The sequence below is a fragment of the Danio aesculapii genome, chromosome 2 (assembly GCF_903798145.1).
Source record: "Danio aesculapii chromosome 2, fDanAes4.1, whole genome shotgun sequence".
NCBI lineage: Eukaryota > Metazoa > Chordata > Actinopteri > Cypriniformes > Danionidae > Danio > Danio aesculapii.
This window is the reverse complement of record NC_079436.1, coordinates 34629802-34651307: the sequence shown is the minus strand read 5'-3', so window position 1 is coordinate 34651307 and position 21506 is coordinate 34629802. Positions and strand designations below refer to the sequence as shown.

At 34.9% G+C, this 21506-nt stretch overlaps 1 protein-coding gene across 2 annotated transcripts in view; it reads left to right on the top strand.

Moving 5' to 3' along the window:
• pappa2 (pappalysin 2) overlaps positions 1-21506 on the top strand; it is a 101960-nt gene that overhangs the window by 64456 nt on the left and 15998 nt on the right. The window contains exons 15-21 of one of the 2 annotated variants that reach the window (XM_056477998.1): positions 79-241; positions 2995-3169; positions 6929-7142; positions 9880-10048; positions 10275-10407; positions 12722-12831; positions 15263-15334. In XM_056477998.1, the coding sequence (XP_056333973.1) occupies positions 79-241; positions 2995-3169; positions 6929-7142; positions 9880-10048; positions 10275-10407; positions 12722-12831; positions 15263-15334 (1036 nt within the window). Of the gene's footprint in view, positions 1-78; positions 242-2991; positions 3170-6928; positions 7143-9879; positions 10049-10274; positions 10408-12721; positions 12832-15262; positions 15335-21506 lie in introns of both variants that reach the window. The other variant, XM_056477991.1, reaches the window with a different exon arrangement.

Sequence of the window (21506 nt, the reverse complement as noted above, 5' to 3'; positions counted from 1 at the left end):
AAAAATCATTTTTGTTTGGCAGTGTATTTGATTTCTGTGTCTGCATCATCAAACTGAATTTGTTTTTTTCTCTCTCAGATGTGTGCGTAGGCTGTGCAGTACTGAGTCATGCAATCCTGTGAATATTGAACATGCTTCAGTCCGCTGTACTCCAGCATTAGACTCCAAACACTGCTCTGTTTCCTGTCATCGTGGCTTTATACTCACTGTTCTCCATGGCCAGAGCCTTTCTTCTCATCAGGTGAGCACAAGTACCAGAGTTGCCATGGGTCAGGGAATTTTTTTTTGTCCAAGTCATGGAATATCAGGGATTTTTGTTTGCCACCTAAAATTTTAGTTTCCATTTATCAATACATATTTATATATATAATATATTTCAATATATTATTTCCTATTGTTTCACACCTATTGATATAATTTGGCTATTTTTAGCTCCATTTGATTACTTTCACACTCATAAACGCATGAAATTATCTGTTGTTGTTCTCATAGTGGTTATTAACGTCAAGCAAATTATTTTTAACAATTTAATATTAATAGCTAATATTAACTGGACTTGACATTAACTTTTTTGATCACAAGCCACTGTGGCTAGTAGTTTTCTAACGTTACTAGCCACCCAGCATTTTCACTAGCCACAATTTAGTTGTTAGGGAAATATATTTTCTATGCATAAATTTGACTTTGGCATCCTAAAATTTCTTGATTTAAATTGTGTGTAATGTTGTCCACATGCCTCCCCATTCATTTCACTTTTTTTGTGTGGTGTGTATGACCTTGCTCAATGAGGAGGAGCAAATGGGCTGTGGTTTCATTGTGTCACATTGCAATTAGTTTTATTTCACATGACTTTTTAGGGCTTAACACTAAGAATTTACCAATTTTTTTCTCTAGCCACATCAAACTAATCATTTCCTTGCCACAAAATTTAAATAATGTGTAAAAACAAGCAAAATATAGGTGTATACATACACTTTTTATTCAACAAAAATGTTCTTAAAAAAAACTATTGACATTTAAAAATATTATTTCCATGTATCTAAAACTATACACAGTAATCTGTACTGGCTAATGGTCCCAGATCACAAGTTAACTATAGATAAATGGAGAGTAAATCTCATATTAAAGCAATGTTATTGTAAAGGATGATAATTAAACCATATTAATAAAAATAACTGTAAGCAAAAGAAAACGTGAAAAACATTCTGTGTGCGATTAATGAAAAGTTGATCAGGTGCACACGGTTAACATTAGGAACATTATAGGTTCAAAAAATGGTTAAATCGAAAGCGGCAACCGCTGTTGCTTCCCAAAAATCTCAAGCTGTTGTAAGCAGCAGGACTGTGGGTGCACAAGCAACACTTTAAAAAAAAAACACCATTCTATTTAAAAGAGAACCGATTGCACCCATTGCATTTTCAGGCACGGTTGCTTTGTGCAAAGGAAATGGTACATGGGAGCTTTTAAGCAATCTACACTAAAGCCCTCTTCAGTGTGTCAGGATCACATGCGTCTCACCGTGTGCCTGATCATCCTCTCATTAGGTATTCACCTGTTTTCTTTTGCTCACGTGAACAGTTGTTAATCGTGCTGCTTCTCGATTCTAAGATCACATTTGCACTCATATTGACAAACGGTCATAAACTAAAACTCTAATCTTTAGTGACGAGCCAGCGCTGGCAATTTAAAAATTATTTTCAACCAGCCAAAGTGGTTAGGGGGAGTAGCTGTCTAACCAGCCACAACTGAAATCGTTGGGTGCAAATGTCAAGCCCTAAATATTAATATTTAAACCATTTGAATATTATGCTGTTATTTTAACATATTATTTAAATATTATATTACTAATATATCAGCCTGTTTTTACTTTCATTAGATTTTTTTAGCGTTTTTAGTCATTGAAAGTCTGAACTTTTGCCTGTTTTCTCTTCTCAAACAAGTATCAGTCATAAATGTAATAGCACTATATAAAATCAAATCAAATCCAATATAAAAAGTGGAGACGTTTTGTAAAGATTTTAAAAGGAGAGAGGTCTCAAAAACATCTGTGTTTATGCACAAGAATATTGCTGTTTTAATTGGATTACTCATTTTCCAGTTATGTAAGCTCCAGGTAAACATGTTTACATGACCCATAATTCTGATTAATACAGCCATACGCCAGCTGTCTTATTCAGATTTCTATGAATATTGGTCAAACCGGGTCATGTAAACATGCTTTTCAGAAAGTCTGTTGTAACTGGAGGCTCATTTATATCTGCGCATGTCCAAACAAAGATAATTCGGGGTGATATTAGATATAGATCATGTTTATTCAGTGGCTTGACTTTTTCACAACTGTTTTTGGAGCAAGAAACATTTCGAAAACATGAAAAGAAAGGTCATGGCCTACTTTTGTAAGTCTTGTGACCTACATTTTCCAAATCCTCACGTTACCGTTTGTTATTGTGAAGGATTTGATTAAGTTATTGAGGAGAATTACTGAAAAAATGCAGTGTAATAAATAGCAAAAGAGCATCTTGAGTATTTTCAAAAGATTAGAGCAGGAACACACATGGCTTAGTTTATTCAGATTATACAGAGCATAAACATTAAAATAACGTTCACATCTTTTTGTCGAATTGCGTTCAGATTTACCGGGATACCAAAGGCTGTGAATGTAAACAAATCAAATGATCTATTCGCTTTAGTGGTGTAACTCGATTAAACAGCATGTGTTTCTCTGTCAAATAAAATTCTGTCTTATACAGCTTTACAAACTATACACTGTAAAACAATTAATGACAAAAAGTCAAGACAACAAATAGTTTTATCTTGCTTTAACCTATTTTAATAAGTTAATCAGGTTTTAACTAAATTGTAAACGATTGTTACAAAGTTTCTCTCAAAATTTTTAGTCGGTTTGATTGATGCAAGTTGAGATGACTAGAAAAGTTAACTTGATTTTATTACTTTACCTTAACAAGTGGTTGTGTTTCTCTGTTTGTTCAGAAGGAAGCGGAGCTGATTTGTGTGCATGGAGTGTGGGATCGTGTGGTGAGCTGTCAGCCGGTGGATTGTGGTCCTCCTCCTCCGTCTCATGTCTACTTTGCTTCCTTCTCCTGTCCCTGGGGCACTACATTCGGCAAGCAGTGCACCTTTTCCTGTAATGCCCCGGCAATACTACAAGGTGAGGATGAAAACTGGGCTGCTATGTATTTGGGCTACTTTGCCATGAAAATGTCTGTTTTTGTAGGATTTTAAGTTTTTTTATATGTAAATTAGTAAGATTTTAAGTCAATAGCTGTACTTTTGTAACAGGTTTTGTGAGTTAAGTTATATAAATGATAACCTTATATAGCTTAACAAAATTATATATACAATTTGTGAAGGCCAAAATCAAGATTGAAATTGAATTTTGATTAAACATCCCTATTATTATAATATTATAGGTTGTATTTATTTTAAAATGTATTTATAGATTACTTTTAAGAAAATAGCCGATTTCAGCATGGAAAATCATATCATTATTTATTTTATTTTATTTTATTTTATTTTATTTTATTTTATTTTATTTTATTTTATTTTATTTTATTTTATTTTATTTTATTTTATTTTATTTTATTTTATTTTATTTTATTTTATTTTATTTTATTTTATTTTATTTTATTTTATTTTGCCCAGCTTGCCTAAACGTGTAACATGGAAATCACTTTCATATTGAGCAATGCAGGCTGGGAATTCAAAAACTGTGGCATGTGCTGTTTACGAGCAGCGGTAACATTTTAACTTTTTGAAAAATCTTTTGAAAGTTATATTCAACTGTCTAGGAAAGGCTTCACAACATGTCTAAAAATTTTCCTTGACCCATTTATTTTCATAACAAGAAGTGTAAAATGTGTAAAAACTGCCTATAAAATCACATCTTGGTAAGATTTAGTGTACAAATAGGACCACTTTAATGTGTTTATTTTTCAGCATATCTTACTGTTACATATATGAATAAGTTCTAAATTATACCTGAGTAACCCAATATTGTGAGCTCTGTAATTGCGAATTTGCTTTTATTTTAAGCTGCTGATGCTTCTTCAGTTTTTGTCATTTGATTATATTCATTTTTATTCTTTATTGATTTATTTCACCACTTTTAGGGATTATGTGTTTTGGGTGTGTATGCATATCTCAAGCAGGTACTATCTGATATTATTTGTAGTAATATGACATTTTGAATAATAAAAAATGTTTCTTCGAGCTCAGGTGGGAAGTATCGCCGTGTTTTCATTATGAAAGGCCTTTTGAGCACATGGTTCCAATGGGACGGCGCCCGTTTGATATTGCACTCTCTCAAACAATTATAGTAACATAACTAATTAGATTTTTTAAAGTTCTAAAGCAGTTTTATTGCTCAATAAAATATAATGATTCCTTTGCAAAGTTTTAAGATCTTACTTTTCGGTCTACTTTGTAGTCCTGGTTAAATTTAGCAATACCTAAAATGGCTGCATTTTTTCCAACATACATGTACTCGCGGCCCTACAAAAACATAATTTTAATAATAATAAAAAAACTCACTAAATACATAAATCACTGTAGTACTTTTGTATATATCCAATTAAAACCAACTCATAAATAGATTTTAAAAGGCCTCCCAAAAGAACACTACAGCCCATCACTGTAAAACACTACACTACAACAACAAGACCAATACACATAGCAATTCAGTGATGCAATGTCCTGGACCTTCCAGTGAAGCCACTGACCACAGACTGCACTGCTCTCTGCCAAAGTGAAAAAAAAATTGGAGTGATCCATCAAAGCCTTGCATTTAAAACCATTATAGATCATTTGAGGAGTGGCCCCTTGTGACCCCTGAGCCACCTTGCCTAAAATGAGACATCTGAAATGAGTTGCTCTCTGGGGTCTTCTGTAGTATGGGATGAAACTCAGTCTTGTTCTTGTCTACTTGAATGTTTCCTATGTTCACATCTCCACTTGTGTTTTCCTGCAGCTCAGCACTTCTTTCCTATTTACACAGCCAGGAAATAGGGCTGGAACCACAGTAAAGCCAGACAAATGAATGAGTGCAAAACAACACTGACTAATTAGCATAGCTGCTGTTTATAATGTGTTTGAACAAGAGATGTTAATGTCAATCTGAAAATGAAGTGCTATAAATGAAAATAGGTGCTATATAAACAAACATACAAAACATAGAAGTATAACTAAATGGCTGGTGCATTAAGACAGGAAGAGTGTGTCTTACAGGTGGTTTGTCAAGCCCACTCACCTGCATAAAGCACACTCTAGCATCCTTAGCTATAGAAACAAACATATAAAACATAGAAGTATTTCTAAGAATGTACCTGGTGCATAAAGAGAAGACAAGTATATCCTACAGGTGGTTTGTCAAGCCCACTCACCTGCATGGAGCACACTCACAAATCCTACAGTTAGGTGATGCATTGTATATATTCAGTCATTCATTCATTTATTTATTTATTTTCTCTTTGGCTTAGTCAGGGGCTGCCACAGTAGAATGAACCACCGACTTTTCCACCATATGTTTTAATAAGCTAATGCCCTTCCAGCTGCAACCCAGCACTGGGAGGCACCCATACAAACTTGCATTCACACCAACACTGCGGCCAATATAGCTTATTCAATTCACCTATAGCACATGTCTTTGGACTGTGGGGGAAACCGGAACACCAGGAGGAAACCCGTGCCAACACTGGGCAAACTCCAAACATAAATGCGAACTGACCGAGCCGGGACTCGAATCAGCGATCTTCTTGCTGTGAGGTGACAGTGCTAACTACTGCACCATTGTGTCACTACATTGTATATATGCTTTACTCAAAAGGTAAGTCTTTAATATAGTTTTGAAATGAGAAAGTGTGTCTGAGCCTTGGACATTAGCAGAAAGGCTTTTCCAAAGTTTAGGAGCCATATATTAAAACGCTTGACCTCCTTTAGTGGACTTTGCTATTCTGGTACTACAAGAAGCCCTGAGGTTTGAGATCTTAAAGAGCTGGTTTGTTTGTAGGTAAACAGGAGCTAGACTATTTAAAGCATTACATTACAGAACTTAAACAATTAATGTGGCTTAATGCATTAAAAAATGATGTATATAGACCATATTTGGTATACAGTTTGTTAAAAAGTATACTCTACGTACTGGCAAGCAGATGAACCCAGAATATCAATGCTATGCACTAATATTGCATGTAGCACACTTTTCTACCTTTAAAAATGGATAATATTTGCTAAATATAGCTTAATGCATTAAAAAAAGGATATACATGGACCTAATTTTGTATAGAGTTTGTTAAAAATGTATTCTACTTACAGGCATGCAGATGAACCCAGAATATCAACATGCTACTTCGGATGTAATGCATATTCCTACCATCAAAAATCATTAGAATAAACAGTTAATGTGGCTTAATCATTTATTAAAAAAAACAGTATATAGATAGACCAAATTTGGTGTTCAGTTTGTTAAAAATACATATAGTATGAATAATGGCATCTGCAATCAGTGTATCACTGCAAAGTTACTTTCAATTACTCTTTACTCTTAATTTTAAAATTAAAAAAAGGAATTTCAAAGTAAGTATATTGGGTCGTTTGGGTCATGTTTTGTCTCTTATACATGTGCACAAATGCAACCGCAAGTAATCATTTACTGGCTGCAGTTCACCGTATGGCCTCTCACCTTTTGAAGAGCCAACAACTGATACTTCAGGGCTACAGATGGTCTTAAAGGTTATATTACACACTGCTGGAGCTTTCTTTTTGTCATCTCTTTTTTTTATTCTTAATTGTTTTTATTTCATATACTTGTATTTTATGTTGCTTTTATTCTTATTTATGTTAAGTATTTTAAATTACCATTGTGTATGAAATGTGCTATATAAATAAACTTGCCCTGCCATCTGTTTTTCAGGTGAGAGTGACACATTGGTTTGTCTTGAGGATGGACTGTGGTCATACCCAGAAGCTTACTGCAAGATTGAGTGTGCGGATCCACCTTTCCTACCAAATGCCACACTCCTAGTTCCTCAGTGTCAAGGAGGCGGGCATGACGTGGGAACTGTTTGCCGCTTCAAATGCAACCCAGGATATTATGTCACTGGCACCCTCAACAAAAAGCCCAGAAAGTGAGTTATATTCAGTGTGGTTTTGACTAATTTCTAAGCTTTGGTTACCGTGTTGACAAATTTTGAAGGAGAAAATATGCGTTTCCAGCGTCTAGGTTGCTCACATGGTTCTAATAAGATCAAAATCTCGCTCCATGTGTTTCCAAATATCTTTCAGCAATAGAGTCAGCAGTGTTCTTTGATGAATGGTCCGATGGCGTGTTGTTTTGGTATTCTATCCAATCAAGCTATAGCATGTAGCATATTTTAGCACATCTGAGGAGACTAGCGTTTGCACCTGCTTCATCTTTATGAGTTATTAAAATGGCTGGTAAAATACCTCAGTGTCTTTTAACTGCTTTTAATTGGGCATTAATACCAGAAGCGATAGCCAGTGCATCTAATAAAGCCATTTAAATGATCCTGTTTATTAAGACCATTGGCATGTTTGTTCTAAAGGCATTTCATTATGAAGGTTCGGCAAGTGGTTTATGGCGGCCTTAAGAGAGGTGTTATGCTATTATCAAGGTAATTTTAGCCTGTGCTTCCGTATGATCTTTCTCAATGAACAAGGCACCCCAATTTATTTCCTCAGGATTTATTGGCTATTTAGTTGTACCAGATGGTTCGTCACATGGGTTAGATGTAAATAAAAAAATGAAAAAAACATGTGGCTGGAGGGGAATGTCATTCAAGAAATGCAGTAATTGCTGCATTCATGTTGTGCAAAAATTCAGACCAGAAGAATATAAGAATGGGTGGGAGAAAGAATAAATGCTTTAATGCATTGCGATTCTTTCTGAAAGAAAGAATCAATTAATCGATGCATCGTGATTCTTATTGTAATGATTCATTATCGATTCTCAAAAGTACCAAATAGATTCTGTATTTAAATTAGATCATGATGATGCAGGCTTCCGTGGGTGCAAGCTAGAAACAATAAAATAATTAGCATTGACAGTTACTTGTTCGTATGGTGGCAGATTCACTTTATTTGAACAAAAATGGACAAGCTTTTGAATTTTAATGCAGACTGAATGCAAGGGAACTGCTGGACTGTGTTGCACGAATGACACATTGTGAACTACTATGTTTTAAAACTAATCCTTTTTGGCTCGGAACTAAAAGCAATTCAAATATTATTTCCAAAAATCATTTTATATAACTATTTTAGCTTTGAAGATATTTCTTACAAAAAAAAACTAATGGGTAAAAGATATACAGTTGAAGTCAGAATTATTAGCCCCCCTGTTTATTTTTTCCCCCAACTTCTGTTTAACAGAAATATTTTTTTTTCAACAAATTTCTAAACATAATAGTTTTAATAACTCATTTCTAATAACTGATTTATTTTATCTTTGATGCGTGACAGTTGATGACAGTACATAATATTTTATCAGATATTTTTCAAGACAATTCTATACAGCTTAAAGTGAAATTTAAAGGCTTAACTGGGTTTATTAAGGTTTACTAGGCAGGTTAGGGTAATTAGGCAAGTTATTTTATAACTATGGTTTGTTCTGTCGACTACCGAAAAATAAAATAGCTTAAAGGGGCTAATAATTTTGACCATAAAATGTTTTTTTTTTAAATAAAAACTGCTTTTATTCTAGCCAAAATAAAACAAGACTTTCTCCAGAAGAAAAACATAGTATCAGACATACTGTGAAAATGTCCTTGCTCTGTTAAACATCATTTGGAAAATATTTAAAACAGAAAAAAAGAATTCAAAGGGGGCTAATAATTCTGAGTTTAACTGTATATATAAATAAATGTAATAAATAAAAAATTGAAGAAATTTTTGTTCCTTATAATAGCTCTATGTAATCTGGCATTTCAATGTTTTTACTTTACCATTATTTAACCAGGAAGTCTCATTGAGATTTAAAATCTCTTACAAGAGAGACTTGCATGATGCGTTCAGAACTTGTCCATACTGAATATAATTTTGTTAATAAAATAAATTATTTTTAAAAAGGCAGTACTGTCCTACAAAAATCACAATTCCACAATCACAAGCAAAAACAAAAATTGAAGTTAAAATGTAATGTTGGAAAGATGTATTTGCACAGCTGAAGAAATTTGAATGCTATGAACTTTAGAAATGCATTGTGACTTCCAGAATCATGAAGTCCCTAAAGATTCCCACTTCTAATAAGGAATATATACAAATTAAACTTAAAGAGCTCATATTAGAGGTTTTTGAAAATTATCTTCTATGCATTGTGTAACACAGCACTAAGTGAGTGAAAATGAATGCAAATGAATCTCTGAACAAATCATATGGGAGTTGTTGGGATAATTAGGTAAAAATAAATGCATATTAAAAGAGAATGAATGTGTTTTTTGACCTTGCATGCATATCAGCCTGTTGTTGGAGACCCCCAAATTAAAATATGACCTTTTGTAATACAAAATAGGGGCTCTTTAAGCCTGTAATTCACTGAACCATAAGAATTTATTGTTTCATTTTCAACAGTTTCATAAGCCGTCTCAAAACGCCAGCGAGAATCCTGTCTGAATACTGTAGTTTTTCTTGACCATACAAGGTACATTAGAAAAAAAGATTTTAAAACTTTGACCTCATAAATGTTTTAAATCTGGTGAGTAAATGTTGAGTAGATTTTCATTTTAGATGAACTATCGCTTCTAATGTGAAAGTCAGAGATGCACAAAGTAATGGCTCAGGCAGTATATTGTATAGTTGTCTGCATGAAACTATAACCCCTCCTTCATGCTAATGCCTTGTTTTGTTCAGGAAGTTTCTGAGGTTGGAGTGTTTGGAGGGTGGGACGTGGCAGAAGGGGAGCTGTTCACCCGTCACATGCCCTCCTCTGCCACCAATGTTTGAAGGCATGTACTCCTGCACCAACAATTTTGACTTTGATAGTGTCTGCACACTACAATGTTCCGATCCAACAGAAAAGGTAATATAGCACTTAGGTTTCCTCTGTCTGTGCATTCATAAACTCTACATTTAAAGTTTCAAATTCATTCATGTGTGTGTGTGTGTGTGTATATATATATATATATATATATATATATATATATATATATATATATATATATATATATATATATATATATATATATATATATATATATATATATATATGTATATGTATATGTATATATATATGATTTCCCCTACAGCCCAGCATTAGATGCACCAAAGATGGCAGATGGACTGAGGACTTCACTATGTGTAAGAAGATAGTGGGATCATGCCAGGCTCCTCCTGAAGTAAACCTGGTGGAATACAGCTGTGATGAAGGCTTTGACGTGGGTGAGGATTTCAGCTGGCAGGAAAATTCGCAAAGTTTTCCTTTTAAAATATGACTCATACTCAAACTTCTAAGAAAGCATAGATCTCGGTTGTTTGTCTGAACACATACTGTACAGTGCCCTCCAGTTAAATTGGCACCCTTTGTAAATATGAGCAAAGAATGCTGGAAAAAATGGCTTTATTGGTTAATCTTATGTACATTTGCACTAGTATTAAAAAAGGAGTTGTTTTTGGATGAAAGTAGAGGATGTTTTTGTAAATTTCTTCCAAACAATTTGTGATGTTGGGGACTTGAATTGTAATTTTGGAGACTTTCTAAACCCAAGATCTAACTGACTTCTCCAGCATCTCTTTTTTTGCCCACTTAATCTTAATTCTCATGCAGACTAACTCATAACACTTCCAGTTGACTGGAATTACTTAAATATGATAGTGCTCTTGCTATTTTATTATAAATGCCAATTGATCATTGATTATAAAGCGAGTTTGGCATGCTGTCCCTGGAAAGAGCTCTGACCTCATAAGATCCTCGAGCCCGGGGCTCCCTCCTGTTTGCAGGGCAAGAGGGAAGTTTGAATTGAGGTAGGTCTCGAGAACTCCCCCCTTATTTAGGGCTAATGACAAATTAGGGATTGCTATGTAAAGATATACTGCTGGTTAAGAGCTCGACTATAATGCTAATTTAGAATGGTCAATTTACTTATGACACATGTTTTTGGACTGTGGGAGGAAACCGGAGAACCCGGGGGAAACCCACGCGAGCACGGGGAGAACATGTAAACTCAGAAACATGTAAACTCAGAAACTACAGAAACGTCAGCTGGCCTGTAAGGGACTTAGAACCAACCACTGGACCGCCGTGCCGCCCTGTAAAGGGAAAGAAGGGGGAGTTGGGGTGGAAGGGGGGATTCTTCAAGGTGAAGATAAATGAAGTAAGAAACTCTGGTTATTTATATTGAGTTAGGAATTATCTGATTGGTGAATCATGCGTTAGCTAATGCGGGACCAGCAGTGATCATCATATGCACGAGAACCTCTCAAAATTAGTTTATAAATAAACTTCACTTAATTGTGGCACACGTATATTTGAACAAATATATTTGTTGTTGTCTTTTTGTATAAAACTACTAATTTGCAATTGTTTTTTTTTCAGTGAGAGCTAATTTTTTCTAGGTAACACTTTGAGCCAAATGTGAAACAATAAAGCCATTTTTTCACAGACTTCTTTGCTCATATTTACTAAAGTTGTCAATATTAATCAAGGGCAGTTTTTTGTATTGCATTTTAAAATATATTAGTATATTTAGTAGGAATGCCGCAATATTTAATATAATATTGAACTGTTTTGAACCATCCCCACAGTTCAATACGCATGGGGAAATTTCCTTTTTTTGCTTTGGTTTTGCATTAAAACCTAATCCCTTGCTTAATTACACTTTGAACTGGCTCTGTGCATGTTAGAATGTATGTCCATACTTGCTCCCCACTAGTAAATGTCTATCAGTGAGCACTAAAGTTAGAGACGCTTTCACGTTAAAACGAAAGTGATGTGCATGTCAGTGTATGTGGGTCCAGAGGCCCAAAACCAGAGCTCACGCAACATGCAGGAGAAATGCCTCATCTGACCAAGTGAATAAAAGTTATAATGAGCAAATTAGGTCTTGCTTCGAAAGGTAAAACTCATTTATGAACAATTATTGTCCATCTGCCTGACTTGACAAGCATTCAATTGATTATACCTTGAAACGTAAGCATTCAAGAAATTGTGTTGTCTGTACTCTTGTTATTGTGGTGCATCTTAATATAAAAACATCTCATTCCTTATTCTTATTTAATTAGTTTTAATTAAATAACAAAAGATAATGAAATCACCCACTCTGCTCTTGAATGAATAGCTACATACTAGTTCAATATTGGTTACCTTTATTTAATTTACACAGCAAAGATACACTGTTACATTTGATTATATTTTTTCAGTGAAACTACTGTTTTGATTTGACAGACCTTTACTGAACATATCATATACCCAACCATACCGAACCCGTGTCTCTAAGCCAAAACCGAACAGAACCGTGAGAAGTCTGTATTGTTGCACGCCTAATATTTAGGCCACTGCATTTATCTTTCCTATTAAGTGGTCTAGACATACTGGACCACAGTCGGTTGCATGCAGGAGGATATTTTGGAGTGCCAACCTGCCAAGCTGTTCGACTATGGATGACTAGTCCGAAGCTTGGCTGTTCATGTGCTCGCATGAATAAATTCAACAGATGCAAATGATGGTTAAAGCAAAGCTCTCTTTGTGTCATGGCAGGTGCAGCCTGTTACCCAACATGCATTGTGCCCTTGAGTGACCCTGTGGTTTTAGCCAATGGCTCCAGCGCTGATACAGTAGAGCACTGGATGGTTCCAAGCAAAGTTCAGGTAAGGTGGAGGAGCCAGTTTGCAAAGTTTGTTTGATATCTTTGGTGGTTCCATTGCTTTAACCAATACTTTGTGTATTCTCTTTAAAACCTAATTATTACATTTTTACTACTATATTTTCTGAAAAATAAGCCATATCTGACAATAAGTTGCAAATGCAGTAAAAAAACACAAGTTGCATTAGTGTATGTCATGTTGATGTATGTTTATTTACATTACTCCACAAAAGTCATATATATATATATAATTATATTCAAAACAGGTTTTTTTTTTTAATAATTCATTATTATCTTCACAATTCTTCATTATAACATTATTATCAAGTTATTATTTATTATCTGTCTGTTTATTGTTATTTTAAAGTCTGAGAGAATAGTTCCTTTGATTTCCATTTTTCTACTAGGATTGAGTCGATAGACGATGTCATCACTGATGGCTGATAGACATCACGATGCTGAGCCGGCACCGCGATCCTCCGGCCCGCTCCTGTCGCAGCAGCAACCCGCTCACGAAAAATACACACGGCCCTGTTTACACTAATACGTCTTACTTTTAAAATGGCATTTTAAAATGAAAACGATCCACGTCCACACTGGCGTTTCAGCCAGCATTTCTGAAAAGATCTCCGTCCACACTATACCACTGAAAACGTACATCATGTGACCACACACACACAAACGCACACACACTCTGTCATAAGATGCAGTGTATGCGTGCTTCTGAGCTTCAGAAGTCAGTGGGTGCTTTGAGTACAAAAGCCGTGAGAGCAGTGTACGTTGGACAGTTTATCAAGGATGTGCCGCTGGATCGCATCTCACTATATTTGGTAAACGTGATATTTGATTAATCTTGTCTCTATCTAATGACTCTTATGTCTTTTAAATCTATCAGGTAATGTGTCACAGTGTCAGTACACTGCTTCAATCTTTCGCTTTCACGCTTGTACTTAATAATTTTAGTGAAAACCTCAGATACTGTTGGTTGGTTCCTGTTGGTTGTGCACCTTTTTTACCAACCAAGTTTGTCGACACCATTATAACGACACAGATCACTCTGCCTATTCATGCCAGAGTCCCGCGGAAAAAGTGATTGACTGGTGGTAATTTGTGTGTAACTTCTCTTTATTTATTTATGATTTGGTTATGGGTAAAACAAAGACCATGCGGGTCAGGTAGTTGAAACGGTGGGCTACAAATAATTAATTCATTATGAATTAATTAATTATTTATAAATATTTAATTCACCGCCGCCTATGACGACGATGCCATCGTCCATCGTGATGTTTCACATTAGACATGGTACGAAGCCAAATTGGTCGACATCACCCAACCCTACTTTCTACACTTATCACTGTAGCATTTTTGTATTTCAGCTTTTAATATATGGAGATATGTGTACACACTAAGGACCAAATAGCTCTTGAACACTATTTTAAACCCCAAACAGAAAGATTTTGCAAGCAGTCTTATAAGTGTAATGTTGACCCTCAGTGATGGCAGCGATTTTCTGAGACTGAAATGAAATGTGTTTTTTCCAGTTCCACACATCATGACACGAGGTGTGTTTGACATCTACCAAATGTAAAACCGCTCACGTTTCTGATCTTTTTTTTTGAGGGGGGGGTTATTTGGCAGAGGAGCTTCGAGACTTTGGACGTGAATTTGGAATCGCATTATTGGCACATCAGAGTGATAAGTTGGATTGAGTTTCCTTGATTGTTGCTCCAAAACCAGGCTCAACTTGCCTTATTGTTGAAACCACTCTGCGAAAGTGTTGATTCTGTCTCTCACTGTCATATCAGCTTGGGAGAGTAATGATTACAGTGCGTTGTTTTTATAAAAGACGCTTAAAATGCCACACATCAAGCATGACGCCTCTGAAGGTGTCAGACTCACGTTGTTTATAAAGATACATCAGCACCCCTGCTTTCCAGGAATGTTTTCCAAAGTATTGCAGATTGGGTAAGAATGATGGAGGAAAGGTCACAGTAGGAGGTAGATGAATAAGAGATAAGCGAGTTTCTTTTCAGAAATTCTGCTTTAGAAAACAGGTCAACTTTCCAGTTCTGAGAAAACGTCAAATCAATGAAATATTTGTCCAAATCGAAAAGACAGGAGGGAAAGAGCAACTCTCTTTTTGGTAAGCCGCAGCTATTGGATATTAATTTGCTATATAATTTTTAGGCATCATATCTGCTTTTTTTGATTTCTAAAATTAAGTTAGATATTATTAGATTTCAGCAAAAGTCTAAATACAACACAAGTAGATAGAAACCTATTTTTCAAGTTTCCTCTTATGAAACATGTTGAAAGAACTCATTCAATAGTGACAAATCACATTTTTTGGTTTAAATATACATGTACATAAAATAGATCATGATTACAGTGTGACAAGTTGACTGTCATTTTCCATTTTTTTTAATCTTTTGTAGAGTATTGTCTGCACTGGGATGTTGAAGTGGCATCCGAATCCGGAGCAGATTCACTGCATTCAGTCCTGTGAGGTGAGTGACAGTTACAGTACCTTATGGGAATTTTTGATCCAAAACTAAATCAAAATCACAGGGAAATCAGAGGAGTCTCCAAAGAAGATCTTATCCAAATGTTGCCATTCCAAGAGGTTGTCAAAAACACATTAGAACAGGTTTCTTTCTTAGTGTAAATGCATTCTATCAGCCACAAAAGACCACATGCTCTCCATCTATTGACCTAACACATTGATCGATATGGCTTGTGTTGAAAGAAGCAGCACTGTGACCTTTGTACATGAGTAGCTCATCATAACTGTGTTTGCAGTTTCTCAAACTAATTTTAACTGCAGTTAATTAAATATGCCAAACATCTTTAATAATAAAAATAATGTATTGTAAATCTGAATGAACAAAAAATGTGAATTATTACAGTTTCTGACAAAATATATTTTTGTAATTAAATATATATATGTGTGTATATATATATATATATATATATATATATATATATATATATATATATATATATATATATATATATATATATATATGTATATATATATATATATATATATATATATATATATGTATGTATATATATGTATATATATATATATATATATATATATATATATATATATATATATATATATATATATATATATATATATATATATATATATGTATGTATGTATGTATGTATGTATGTATGTATGTATGTATGTATGTATGTATGTATGTATGTATGTATGTATGTATGTATGTATGTATGTATGTATGTATGTATGTGTATATATATATGTACACATATGTGTGTGTGTGTGTGTGTGTATGTATATCAGTATTTTGGTGCTCAATGATGACGAAAACCCAACAGCAGAATGCACATCTGCTTTGTGTCAGATCTAGCAAATTAAAGAGCAGTTCGACAAATACCACCAGCAGAGCACCGAGGTGGTCCAGGAGGAGCAGGGAGCTCCAGAATCAGTGATAAATGATGAGCGCATTGATTGTTTTACTTTTACTTTCCAATTATTGTATCACGGAGCTCCATGCGCAGATGGGGAAATCTGTTTTGCTTTTTCACTATCTCTGTAATCATAACTCTGTGTACGTCTATTAGCTGGACATCTTGACCGAAATGGAACTCGCAAATCAAATCAAGTGATCCATTGAAACAATTTGTAAAGGCATGTATAAATAAAGCGTGATAGGTTGAGCTAGTAGCATATAATATGTCTCATGAGTGACTTTCTCTGAAGTCGTTTATGCCCACAGCAATACTTGAGGTCAATTGTCATGGACCCAATCCAAAGGGTCGAGAAATGCAAGCATTCGGTTTTCTATTTTGTCTGTGTGTTTCACGGTTTACACATTCCCGAGTTTAGCATTTACATCAGCAACGAGGCATTTAGCTGTCAGGGATTTCCGACACCGTCCGCTCTCATATGGAGACATCTTTAACATTTCACGTGGCCAAGAGAAACATTTAGCACGGTGGTTGATGGACTGCGTGCCACATCTTCCCACAGCTTGCTGACAGATTGATTCTCACCGGTGCTCCTTTTATCGCAAAAATAAAACCGAATGAAAATATCATTGCCACTGAAAAATGTGGTATATACATGATCATAAAACATATTATTCCGGTTTCTGTTCCTCCTGAGTCCTTGCCGCAATTCACAGAATCCTGTTTAAATTCGCCCTGAGCACTAACTCATCGGCCTTTGTCGACAATCACAGTGTTGAGGTGCCAAAGCAAATGAATGATCTTATCGGTGTGCGCGGGTCAGTTGGACATAGGGAATTTAAAGGATGTTATATAACTGATGGATGCGTTAAAGCAGTTATAAAATAATCACAAATGATATGTGACGAAAGTAACATACCAGGTTTTGCTAGAAATCAACAGAAGTAACACAGCCGAGTCATGCAAAGCCTGGAAACCAAAGTAGTGTTGAAATGAACAGTCAAGTGTTTTGTAAAATAATGGATGACTGTTTATTGGAATTCTCTATGGATTTTCGCTCTGTCAGTGTAGTCAAGGGATGTATCTTGAAAGCAAAAGGGTGGAGCGGTGTTTAGTATGGCATGCTGTTAAAATGTGTTTTATTTTCAGAAATAAATTTTGCAAAAATACGTACAAAGGCAATTTTTGCATGTTGTGTACATATATTAGGTAATATGGTACATTCTCGATCTATTATTTTGGAATCTGCTGATGGCATTTTGTACTCAATCAAAATATTATTTAATAATTTCTTTTTTATTTATTTTAGATAATTTTTTGGGCATTTTTGGCATACAGTAACAAAAAGTTGCTGTGTTTATTAATTAATATTAATTTTTAGGCCATTTTTGGCATATAATGACAAAGAAGTTGCTGTGTTTATTTATTAATATACCTTTTAAGCCATTTTGGCATAAAATAGAAAAAAGTTGCTGTGTTTATTTACTAATATACATTTTTAAAACAATTTTTGCATAAAATAACAAAAAAGTTGCTGGTTTTATTTATTAATAAACATTTTAAGACATTTTTGGCATATAAAAACAAATAAGCTACTGTGTTTAATTATTTATATACATTTTTAGCCATTGTTGGCATAAAATATCAAAAAAGTTGCTGTGTTTATTTACTAGTATACATTTTAGGCCATTTTTGGCATAAAATAACAAAAAAGTTCCTGTGTTAATTCACGAATATAAAATTTTAAGCCATTTTTGGCATGGAATAACAAAAAAGTTGCTGTATTTATTTATTAATATACAATTTTAAGCCATGTTTGGCATAAAATAACATATGTACATGTTTCTGTGCTTATTTACTAACATACATTTTTAAGCCATTTTTGGCATAAAATAGCAAAAAAAAAGATGCTGTGTTTATTACAATTTTTAGACACTGATGACTAATGCTTTACTAATACTTTAACTTCAGAATGGTTTACAAATCAATATTTGTGGTAATAACCCTGATTTTCGATTTTGTTATTCAAACTAACAGTCAATTTCTGGAAAAACGGCATACTTTTCACAGAAATGTTATCAAGTGGCATGGTGGCATGCTCCAACTGTGTTCGCATGGGTTTCCTGCGGGTTGGATTAATTGAATTGGATTAACTAAATAGTCCGTAGTGCATGAGTGTGTGTGTGTGACTAAGATAGGGTATGGGTGTTTCCCAGCACTGGGTGTTCACAAGTTAGTGTATCCTTAATGCTAAGTTGCTGCTGGAAGGTCATAAAACATATGTCAGAGTAACTGTGGCAACCACTGTAAAATCATGAACTAAGCCGAAAGTTAGTGTTATCAGGCCTCTTTACAGATAAATCATGCATTTAATTTAACAATTTTTTATGAACATATATACACATTTATACAAATTTTTTGTATTACATTTATTTGTATGTAAATAATGACAACACCTAAAAACATTTTCTAATTTTATCATGCCTATGTCCAGTTGAATATTTTAATTTATTAAATGATTTATTGTGAAATGAACATCCATTTTTTAGTATAATTTTTATGTCATTTCGGAGTAAGGCAGACAGATTTTATGAACTATTCATTGTACTTTGGAACACATCACTTCTGTAGCGGGATGTTTTACGATATTCAAATACCCCTCATAACTGCCAGACCCTCACATCTCCTCTTGCCCTCGTTTGTTACCAAGCAAAACAGCTGCTTTTATATTGGAGACTCATTATAAATTATACCACAGCACATGTTCCAGTTGCTCTGCAGCACCATCCAAAAGGACTTTCCCATTATATACTTATGATTAGTGAGGAGGTCAATTCAGGTTATACTTTATTTTATGTGTCGTGATTATTTTGTTTTCAACCAATGGGGCCAATCATAGGTAGACGCTTCGTCTGAGCTTGTAACTCAAGTTACTGGAGGAGATGTTATTCTTTTTTTCCCAGATGAATGCGAATGGCTTTTTACAGGAACTGACGAACGGATAGCAACCTACAATCGCCTACAGTTTGAGGTCACTGCTTATTCTTATTTGAAATGAGCCTAACATGAGTAAAAGAGCACTTTTTAAACACATTTCCTTACATGTATTCTGAAGCACAGTATGAAAAGCTTAAATGAGATATTTGAAGAACACTGATCTAAATACAAGAGCACTTTCAGTGCAAAAAAGTCTGTGAAGGTGACTTGTGATTGTAATGATCAGATCACTTAATTGTAAATGTACGATACACATTGACATGACCTTTTTGAAAAGGACACTATGTGAAGTTTTCTAAACTAATTTCGAGAGAAGCATGTAATATGATTGATTGTGGCTGGTCTCTCATCTGCAATCATTGATAAACCAATCAGATTAATCCACTAAATAGCCCATTTCACCTTACTTCCCTTATCTTCATTTTTGAAGAATCCCTCCGTCCACCCCATCTCTCCCATTTCCTACTTGTCCAGGGGGAGCTCTTGAGAACTACCTGATCTTGGACCGCCTTACATGCTAATTGACCAGGCGGGAGCCCTGGGCTCAATTATCTCTGAGCTCAGGGTTCTCTCCTGTAACAGCATGCCAAACCAGCTATTATTATCAAGCAATATCTAAGTGTGAACTCTTGAATATAGCTACTTGTATATATAACTGCAGGTTAATTGTGTAAATATAGTGTCCACTCAATAGACAACACATTAACTCATCTGATTTTGACTGTAATGTAGCAGCATGCACCTTTTATAAAGCTGCTTTGCAATGATAATTATTATGAAAATCGCTATACAAATAATCTTGAATTGAAATGAATTGAAATGCATGCAAATTAGATGCTATTTCTACAACATGTCGTTCCTTTCTTGCATTAAAGCAACATTCAGCAAACAACTTTAATGCAGGTCAGTACGCCTCCTGTCACACTAAAACAGATAGATACAGTAGTAAGGCAGTTCTTTGAAGCTGAGAGAATGAAATGGCCAGAACAGAGTCCTGACTAAACCTGATTGAAAATTTCTGGAAAAAAGTTATAGAACTGTGGAAGAAACTGAAGAAGAGCAGATAATGATATTAGCAGAGCAGCGAGACAAACTAGTGATATATGCAAGAGATTGGTGAAGTCCTGTGAGAGACTAGTAAAGAAGTAAGTGAATAGTAATGAGAAACTAGTGAAGTAGTGAGAGACTAGTGATGTCTGTGAGATACTTGTGATGTCTTGTATGAGACTAGGGATGTCCTTTGAAAAACTAGTGATGTGCTGTGGAGGACTAGTGATGTTCTTTGATTGCCTAGTGATGTCATTTGAACAACTAGTGATGTGCTGTGGAAGACTAGCGATGTTCTTTGATTGCCTAGTGATGTCCTGTGAGAGACTAGTGATGTGCTGTGGGTGTCTAGAGATGTTCTTTGAGTGGCGTGAGAGATTAGTGCTTTTCAATAAGTCACACAGGAACGTTGTGTACCTAACTGTATATCTTATCAGCAAAGAGAAAGTGACACAAGTTTATTATTTCACTGCCTTCCAAGTGACCCGAAGGTCCATTCTGAATGGATATTGAAAATAAAAAGGAATTTCAGACCTCATTTTCAGCTAACTTAAGGGAAATGGCACTAGTTAGCTAACATTTTCTTTCCCACGCACATGGTTTAGATGCCATTTATCAAACTCAAGTTAATGAACTGATTCTTTCACTATATAAGACTTGTCATGAAACTGAATTTCGGTATCAAAAAAAAAGTCAATTTCCCGCTAACATTTAAGCACTGTTGAGTGTGTTCTTATACACTGCTGATTTGCCATAGTATTCACCAATGCTCAACAGAAATGACTGTGATTGGTCGTGAAGGTCATCAGTTCATTGCACTTCATGGATGTTTACCAAATTCAAATTACTGATCTTCTTGGCTTTAAAATGCTCCAGTGTCCCTGTATTTGTGTTTGCACTCACTGAAGAGCGGTGAACTGCTGACCTTCACGACCAATCACAGTCATTTCTGTTGAGCACTGGTGAATACTATGGCAAATCAGCAGTCTTTAAGAAAGCGCTCAGCAGTGTTTAAATGTTAGCGGGAAATGGGCGTTTTTAAAATTTCTGTATAATTTCTGTACGGTGTGCACACAGTAATGCATTGTTTTATCACTCAGCAGGTTACATAAGCTAAAGCAGGGAAGCGCCCCTACAGTGTTTACCTTGTGCCATGAACTGAAGCCTATGAGGACACTTAAGCGTATTACT